This window comes from Fragaria vesca, linkage group LG1, assembly GCF_000184155.1.
Source record: "Fragaria vesca subsp. vesca linkage group LG1, FraVesHawaii_1.0, whole genome shotgun sequence".
NCBI lineage: Eukaryota > Viridiplantae > Streptophyta > Magnoliopsida > Rosales > Rosaceae > Fragaria > Fragaria vesca.
In genome coordinates this window covers 106,002-116,005 of record NC_020491.1, presented here as the reverse complement: position 1 = coordinate 116,005, position 10,004 = coordinate 106,002, and the positions used below count along the sequence as shown (strand labels likewise).

Genomic DNA, 10,004 nt, shown 5'->3' with positions numbered 1-10,004 from the left:
GGGGTTTGGAACCCAGCCTAACTGGAAGACTCATCCCCACGCCCTGTCACACCTTAATTTTCGAAAGATAATTTTTCAAAAATTTTGGCATGATATATCCTAAAATATTAAAATCCCATAACCTGTTTCAAAAGCAAATTTCACAGGAAACTAAAATTTAATTCGGGAATGTAATTCACACAACTCAACACTGAGTTAAATATTACATTTCCTTATTTACATAAACTTGAAAGTCAAGAAAATGAAACACTCACATGAGTTTAATACTGTTTAACCCAAATATAAAATATACAGAGTACAGCAAAACCCAACAAAAAAAACTATCACTAAGCCTCCACCTCAACCCTGTTGATCCTCACCTGCAGATCTAACCCCTACACCAAGAATTGATGCACCGGGTTATAAACAAACAAATCCAGTAAGTTAAAAAGCCCGTATGAGTAATTCTCAAATAACACAACACCTCCAACAACCTATTATAACACAAGAAATATTATATCACTAATTAAATCCACAAATCCAACACTTTTGCAATTAACATGTACCCATGAGTCCCATGTATTAATAAATACCCCTCATGACCTACAACAACACACTGTGTACCCATGGGTCCCAGATACCATACGGTTTCTCCCATGACCTACACTGACAGACGGACTAGAGCTCTATTCCTAACTGCAACCAATCACCCGGCCAAAGGCTTGGAACCCGGTTTGACTGTCTAATATCAAACACAAAAATGATAAATAGCATCTTAACCGCAACCAATCACCCAATTAAGGGCTTGGAACCCGGTTTGGCTATTTATCCAACAATCATAATATCACAACATTATCCTCAACAACACAATATCACATCATTATTCTCAACAACACATTATCACATCATAAATTGTATCCTACCACATGGATATATTTACATGAACAATTATAGATATTCCACAAGAATAATCTATCAAAAATTAATAAAATTATGATCACATGAATCTTAAAATAGCATTTAAAGAAAACTTGTTTTATCTTACCTATAAGCCGTTGACGATCAAGCTCATATATTTTTAAAAAAAACAATTAAAAGCATATTATTAAATCCAACATTATCATCAATATCATCATCACATGACCATAATAACATTCGGTTCAAAAGTGAACCTTAGTGAGATTTACTCACCTAGATATCCTGCTGCAAAACCCCCAACCTAACGAAGGCAAGCCAATCAAAAAATCACAAAATCACAAATCACCTAAAATCACACAATTAAAAACCTTAGAAACCAAAGTAGTAAAGGATAACACAATACCCTTAAACTAACCCTTAGCTCAAGGGAGGACAACTTCCCAAAGTCGTTGAACTCAACGACACAATAGAGCTGCCTCAACTCTTCAAAACCTAAACTCTAGCCCAACCAAACCAACACCAATAAACTTAAGTCCTAGCATGCCAACATTGCTTAAAAACTAGCCATACTACCACTCAACAAGCTCACAGCAGTAAGGACTAGCTAACCACAGGAAACTAAGGCCGCAACTCAGCCGAACGCGCCGCCACGCGCCACCACATGCGGTGGCGAGTGGGCCCCACGCGCCACGCCAAACTTCCGATTTAGGAGAAACTCACAACAACAAAGTTGAAGCTTGAAGCAAGGGGAACAACTTTCATACCTGAGACTTCGACCAAATTTGGTCAGAACCGGCCGAAAACTGCCCCGAAAACAGCCACCCAAAATCAACCTCAAAACCTGCAAATCCGGTGCCAAAACTAGTTCTTTAGGTCACCAAGGAGGTATAAACACCTCTAGAAGAGAGAGGAGAGTAAGACTCACCTACACCTAGCCGGAATCGCCGTCGAAAGAAGAAAATCCGGCGATGCCAACCGGAGCTTCACCTGCCCAGCGCTCCTCCTCTAGTCCTAGGCATGGCGCCGCACCACCACAGGTGGAAAGAGGGTGGTCTTGCGGTCCAAAAGAGACCGACAACAGCCAAAAAGGTGGCCGAACGGCCGACCGTGAGGCGTTGGGAGCTCGGGAGAGGAAGAGAGTGAGAAGAGAGAAGAGAGGGAAGAGAGAAAAAAAGTGGCTGACTTATTTTTAGGGTTCCCAAAAACATCCCACACACATTTTTCTACTTATACTCTTTTCAAACCCGGAAACAAATTTCCTTTGAACATAACTTCTTCATACGACATCCGTTTTAGGCGTGCCGCATGTCTACGAACTCGTATCGACAAACTCTACAACTTCAGTGAAGGAAGTTTTTGAAGTTAACTTACGGAAAATAAAGTCAACTTTTGGCCTCTTATAAGTCAAAACACCTTAAATAAACTCTTGAAACTTTAACTTCGCACAAACCAAAGAATTTCCATAAATAATCCTTCACTAATTAAGGGAATAATACAAGGAAAATTGATATGAAAATCTAAGGTATTACACCCCCAGTTCCATTTATTATAATAATATCAAATTTTTGCGACCGGGGGAGGGGGGGGGGGGGGGGGGGGTAACGATAATACCTAAACCCCGCGTTACAGATAAACAATAGCTATGATCCTCATAGAGAACATCCTGAATATTGTCAGGAGTCTCCTCTAACCAAACATTATCAATGGAACAATTACTAGCAATGTGCGCAAGTCTATTAGCAACACCATTTGCTTCACGGTAAATATGCCGAATTCTAATAGACTGAAAAACACTAAAGTAACTTTTACAATCACTTATAACTCGACTTACCTCCGAGAGATCTTCCTCCTCACTTTTAAGAGCAGCCACAAGGATGGCAGAGTCGCTTTCAATGTCAATGTTCGTCCAACCTTGGTGAATACCAAGAAGGATAGTTTCATTCTTTATTTATTTGGAGAGAAATTTTATTCAGACACCCCTATATACTTAATACACATTTCTTCTATTTTTTGTTCTAATTTTTTTCCTCAAACTTCCTCTTATGCCCTCTTTATTTTACTCAATACACATCATTTTAAATTTTAATTCATCATTTTTTCCTTTTGCCAACCTGATTCCAAGTAAGTTGTTCTTATAATCTATCACTCTATTTTATCATCACTATAATCAATACTATTAATTCTTCAACTAAAATCAAATTGAACTAGTAAGGAAATCGAATTGGAGACAAAGTGATTAAAGATTTTCTTTTATCTTTTTTATTTTGTCATTCAAACAACCTCCAAGATTTTTAATCAATCGAAATACTACGAAAATTTGATATCAGTAAGAAGTTTGCAGAATGCATATTTCTTAGAGTCGTACATATGTATAGAAATTCAAAAGTTTAGCATTCAAACTAAATTTGTTACTTCAACCAATCAAATTAATTAAAAAAAAAAAGAGGATGAACTAATTTTTTTTTTTGAAGAAGCAGTTTGTTAAATGGATGGATAAATTACTTGTCTAGCTTGATATTGATTGAATGTAAGGTGAAAGTTTTTGTTCATTTGTATTTTTATTTTTTGTTTACTAAGTTTTTTTTCATTTCCTTAAAAGGGTAAAATTGTATTAAAAATATGTTCCAAAAACAGGAGTGTGCATTAAGAAATTTGATATGTGTGAATAAAATTTCTCTTATTTGGATTAATTTCAGTTTACCCTTGAGGTTTGAGGTTAACATCGACCTTAGGATCTCTTTCTTTAGTTTTACATATGGATAGTTCATGTACCATATAAATACACCATCTTTTTTAAGGATTACATCGTGATTGGAATCGTCGAGTTGACATCAACCTACGTACACAACTCAGTTGTAAAATATTACAAGTGATTCCTCATTATAGGATTGTAGGATGCACTTCCTTTTTTGGTTGTAACAATTGTAACTCCATTTTGATGAAATTATTTAAAGCATTTTTTAACTTTTTATATATCACAAACTAGATAAAACAAAAATTGACCAATCTAGTTGGCTAGCGGATTGCTAACCAGCTTATCTATTTTTTTTGTCTTTTTTTTTCTTTCTCTTCATTGTGTAGTGTCTATTCATAGGCACACACATTGATCTGTAAATACTAATTTAAGAGAAACTTTTCAAAGTAAATGATTGATGAATAAAATTTAGAGTTGTTAAGTGCTAGCTAAGTTTGATGCATATTACATGCTAAACATATATTGTTTTTAAATGATCAACTAACCACTGGATTTCCTAAAATATTTCTGCACCACAGGAAGAATGTATGCTCTTTACTATAAATCAATCCATTACATAAAGGTAGTCTCTAAAAATCTTGTTGGTCTTCTTCAACCTTTCTCTCACTAAAACGTAGAGAAAGAAAGAAGACCGTCTTTAAGAACGCATTCTGGCTAGCCTCTATGGGTAATTGCGCGAGTGAACCGAAGACCAATGATTATGCATCACCAGCACCTGTGTTTAAGAATGAGGAGTTAACAGCACAACCTGATTATGATCGTGATGTATTGGTGAACACTAAGGAGACTAATGGGGATAAGCAACCCTCTCTTGGGGCCTTGCTTAAGGAGGTATAAATTTAATGATTTTAATCAATATTGTTTCCCTTTTTTCAAGAGGAATTCTTGGTCATTAAGTAAGTAATATCTTAGAAACATGAATAGAATGAGGGAACATATCGTCCAAGAAAACATGCTGGATAATCTTACTAGTCTACATAATCCATTAAAGAGCCTTCCTCATTTGAAATAAACAAAAAAGACAAAAAGTGATCGAGCTAAGTTATACGATATAACCACTTAACTTTAACGTACACATGACTCTAACCTTAGGGTTTCACTCAAGTAGTTAGATCTAATTTCTTATGCGATTAATTTTATGTTTTTGTTGTACGTTATGAATATCAATTACTTCGATTTAAATTAGTTGAATTACATCAATTCTATTATATAGGAAAATAAGGATTCCTAGAGATTAATTAAAGTCGTATAAATCTTTATTGTAGATATGTGTCCTTGCTTAGCTACTGAACGAATTTCTTCGAATTTAAGAAGGAAGCCCTTTATTTTAAATTATACGATACACACACATACCTCTTTTCATTACCACAACTAATTTGCTGTGCTCAAATGAAAATCCATGCATTGTAATGTCAGGAAGAAGAAAAGATGGTCCTAGTTCCCTTAAAACCAAAAGAAAAAGAGGTAGTAGTTGTGCCAAAAGAAACGAAGGTAGCGATTCAACCGAAAGAAAAAAAAGAAAAAGAAGAGCCTAAAACTACTACTGAGAAGAAAGAGGAGATAGTTGTCGAGCAAGTGAAAGCACATGAAGCAGATATAAAATCGGTACCAACAACTGCAATTACCCAAGAAGACAAGACTTTTGATGAGGAGAAGAAACTAGTAGAAGAGACAAACGAGATTAAGACATCAGCAAAAGAGATCGATGATATCAAGAAACCAGCAGAAGAGATTAATGATATCAAGAAACCAGTAGAAGAGATTGTTGAAATTAAGAAACCAACGAATGAGATTGTTGATATCAAGAAACCAGTCGAAGAAATCAAAGATATCGAGAAACCGGCAGAAGCGATTCATCATATCATCAAGAAACCAATTGAAGAGATTAAGGAGACTGATAAGAAACTCGAAGATATTAACGAGATAAAGAAAACTGAACAGATCAGTGACATAAAGAACCCCGAAGAGATCAATGAGGAAAATAAACCCAAAGAAAATGGTGTGGAGATCAAAAAACTAGAAATGAATGAGCAAACGTCGGAAAAACCTGATAATTAAATCAATTAAGGATGCATGTCCATGTGGGTTTTTAATTAAATTCTACTAGAAGATATGTAACTTTTTGCATGTCATTGGTTGTGGAATATATATATTTGAGTTTTATAGTTTAGTTTGTTGTAGCTAAAGGTGATCGAAAGATGGAAGAAATTATGACAATAAAGTTTATTTCTTGATCCGATGTGATCGTACATCGAAGTACGATTTTCCCTTCTCTCTTGTCGATCCGAAAATTTATGTTGAAGCTACTAAATTCCTTCTAATAATATAGGGTGCGGCTATTGCCACAATTCCACCATACATTTGCTCAATACCCTACTTTCTCATTTCACCCAACATTTTCTTTTTCGGTATTGGATTTGCTTATCTCACACATTTTATTTTCCAATGTACGATCGTTAATCCAACAAAAAATAAAAATAAAATATTAACCATCATTTTGTTTTTCTTATCTCTTGCAATTTCATTGTTCGTTGATATTCAACTAAAACAAATGATTAATAATAAGGCAAACTAAGTTCAATGATCGAAGAAGAGGACGGTGGTGCTGATCGATTTTATTTCTAATTGTGTGGCTAGTGAGATGGAGATTTTAGTTTTATAGCACTATCAAATTTAAATTTAATATCCCAATTACTCACCATAAGTGATCGATGAATTAATTGTGGGTAAAATATTGTATAGTTCTTGTGGTTTGAAGTCGATATTTGTTCAGTTCTTGTGGTTTTATTTTAATCTGAATGGTCCTTAAAGTCACGATTTTTCATCCAAATCCAAATGGTCATTTCGTCAATTTTTTCAATTAAATTGCTAACGTGGCCGTTAAAAATTAATGTGTCTTTAACGGCCACGTTAGTGCTCTAACAGAAAAAATTGACGGAAAGACCATATGGATGAAAAAATCGTGACTTTAAAGACCTCAGAATAAAATAAAACCACAAAGACTGAACAAATGTCGGCTTCAAACCACATAGACTAAATTGTAATTAGACCTAAGTTCTACATCTTTCAATGTTTTATAGAGTTCGAATTAAATTGCATATCAAATTATCCATAAGTATCAACATGAGCACACCAATTAAGAAAAAATATCGCAACTCCTCTATTTTCTCTCCTTACAACGCCGTTCTAGGGTGAGCGTTTGTGCGTTCCAAATGTGTGGCAAGTTCTTTCCTATAGCTACTTTTGTTGCACCAATGATAACACGAACTATTAAGCTCTCTCTTAGTAATCAGGAGGAGTGGGTAGATCTTGGAGATTTCTAGTACGGCTAAAATAGCCTCACAATTTAACCCTACAAAAGATTGTCAATTATAGTATGAAGAAGCAAGGATCGTTCACTACCAGAGATTGAGGTATTTAATTTTGCACAACACAAATAATGTCACAAAAGTGTCTACTGTTCCTGATGAACAGCAGACTAAAATATAATTAACTACCTAACCTACAATTATAAATTTATAAAATTATGAAAATTTATAAAACTAAACTAGACACACAGAAGAACACGCATACACAATTTGAGGGGATTTGGAGTTTGTTTACTATACTAAATAAATCACGAAAAACAGAAGACAGAAGAATATATAAGAAAACAGTTCTGATTTTATGGTTTGAGAAATATGATAGAGAAGAGGTTAGGGATTTAGGAGATTCACCACCAAATATGCTTCAAAACAAAGTCCACACAACCAAGATTTCAATTACCATGTTATGAAAATGTTCAATCAAGAATAAACCGTGAACGCACTGCGTAAATTCTTACTACTTCCCCTTAACTACTTAAGCAAGATGAACGCACCATTACTAAGCCTTGAGAATAACCAATCAAGGTATAGACGTTATCCTATCAACAAATTATTCTAATCATTAAGATCAATGGAAGTGATTGAACAAGTATGCAAAACTAGTGTGGAACGCCTACCTAGCATACAAGTCTCTCTATTTGGTTTCACCTATTGTCTTATAGGTTTTACTACCTTGAATTAAGCCGTATTAACAGTTTAAGAGATTAAACAACCTAATTCTAGCCCCACTTACAAGTTCATAATGTTCTATGTATGCATCCATGAACATAAACAAGCAAGAGTTCCCTATAAATCAAAACCAAACAGACAATCCATAACTAAGAAATTACGGAATCAAGGTTGTAAAACAAAGTTTATTGCATAATTCGGGGCTTCAAACCTCCACCCCTAACTAAGATAAACTAGCCACACATCGTTATAGAAATCACACAGAGAAAATAAATTCGAAAGTTAAAGATTACAAAGGGAAGAAGAAAACTATGAATAGAAGGAATGACGATGATCTTGGCGACTTCCCCTAGATGGATTCTTGTGTGATGCAGCAACGTGAAGGCTCTCTTGCAGTATGACGGCTTAAACTCGTTTTTGGTATTAGGGTTTTGCCTTAAGTAGTCTCCAAGTCTTCAAAGTTTCCTTTTCAGACTATGTTTCCTTCTTTGACTAGGATCAATGTTTGAGCTATCTTTTGAATGTCTTCCACATATCTGGGCTTGGCTTTTGGGCAAATTATATTAATGATGTCACTCTTCAAAGTGCAAAAACCCCCAAGAAAGCTTCTCAGAATCCAGCCCAAACACTGCCTCGAACTTGACTGTTGCACAGCTTTCCCGGAACTGCTGATTTTCTGTCCAACTTCGATGCTTCATAAATCCTAGATGCCATCACCGATTTGGATGATTCTTGAGTTAAAATTGATCTACAAATGCTCCTCTACAAATCTGGGCAGTCACCTTGGTGAATCCATTCTCGGAACGTCAAGGAAATAGGCCTTGAAAACCTGAGAAAATAAACAGAAACCAGTTTTCAGCTTTTTGTGTTTGCAGCTTCTATTTTGGTGAAGTGATTCCATTTCATTGATATTTTTGACCATGTGAGTGATCAAACTCCATCCTTGACATCTCTACTTCGTATTGAAAGCCTTTCTTGAATCACTTGAGCACATATTTGCATTATCTTGCTCCACGAAGTACCAAAGAAAATAACAAAGTTAAAACAATCTTTTTAAAGGAAAATAGCTAAGTTAAATGCAAAGGTTAAACTATAAAATCGTTGCATTTTATGCTCCTATCAATTTCAGTGTCTGTATATAGGGGTTTTATCATGTCGTTGTTCTACTTGATTGGGTGGCTGAACATTGCAAAGGCAACGACTTTGATTCATTTCGGAGTGAGGTGTGTTCTATTTGGAGATTATCCACACACTTGGATGTTCAAGCACAAGGCAATCACTTCTTGTTCAATTCACCAATGAAAGGGATGTGAATCGAATGAAGAAGGGAGGTGTGTGGGAATATGTGATGATTTTGTTGAATGATTATGACGGTTTTTCGGATATCATGGTTGTTCGTATGGATTTCTTCTAAATATAGGTAGAGATATAGGGTCTTTCGGCTATCATTTCTTGTTGGTGAGACGATTGGCCTGATCATGGAAGTTGATTAGGCAGATTTTCATTCTGGAGTTACAAGGGTGAGAATCACCTTGCTTGTCAACGAGCCAATGCGATTGGAAATGCACATTAGGATTTCGCCGTGCACATCATTATGGTTTAATACCATTATGAGAAGCTTCTTCGACGCTACCGTGATTGTATGATGTTTAATCATAGTAGCTGTTGTGCTTGTCCCTATGAGCAAGAGGGGCCGATTTTTTGGCAGCGTTGGGCATCTAATGTGTCAACTATGGTCTTCAGGGCCGGCTACCGCCTGGGCTTGTTACACCAACTCTACCTTCATTGTCATCGTTTTTCCCTAAAGAAACTTTGAGTCCAAATTCAATATTGTCACACCCCAATTTTCGAAGGATAAATTTTCAAAAATTTGGGCATGATATATCTTAAAATTTTATTATCCCAAAACCTGCTCAACAACTTCCAAGCTAAAAACAAATACTGGAAATATAAATGTCAACAAACTCAACAACTGAGTTAAACATTATATATTCTTAATTACATCAACTTCAAAAGTCTAGTAATAATAACGTTGCTCATAAGAGCTTAAAAACAAATTAACAAAATATACAAAAATTGTATATTGTCTAAAACCCAACTGTTAAGCCACCGCCTCAACCCTGTTGATTATCACTTGCAGGTCTAACCCCTACACCAAAAATTGGTGCACCCGGGTTGTAAATAACAAACCCGGTAAGTTAAAAAGCCCGTATGAGTAACTCTAAAAAATAACTCAACCCAACATCACACAAAATAAAACCGGAAATTCCTGTTTAGAACTTAGTTCAGGAATTGCCTCAATCAATAAAATTCAAAGA

General features: G+C 35.4%; 1 protein-coding gene across 1 annotated transcript; it reads left to right on the top strand.

Annotated features, from left to right (window-relative positions):
* The first annotated feature begins 4,275 nt into the window (after window positions 1–4,275).
* On the top strand, window positions 4,276–5,710 carry LOC101299237. The gene is made up of 2 exons (XM_004288622.1): window positions 4,276–4,483; window positions 5,069–5,710. Exons 1-2 carry the CDS (start codon window positions 4,316–4,318, stop codon window positions 5,708–5,710), a joined length of 810 nt encoding a protein of 269 aa, XP_004288670.1. The 5' UTR covers window positions 4,276–4,315.
* The last annotated feature ends 4,294 nt before the right edge of the window (window positions 5,711–10,004 follow it).

Excerpts from the sequence above, each read along its gene's own strand:
- LOC101299237 (XM_004288622.1), top strand. The coding sequence starts at position 4,316 with ATGGGTAATTGCGCGAGTGAACCGAAGACCAATGATTATGCATCACCA. Across the intron at positions 4,484-5,068 it reads TTGGGGCCTTGCTTAAGGAG|GAAGAAGAAAAGATGGTCCT; the intron begins GTATAAATTTAA and ends TTGTAATGTCAG.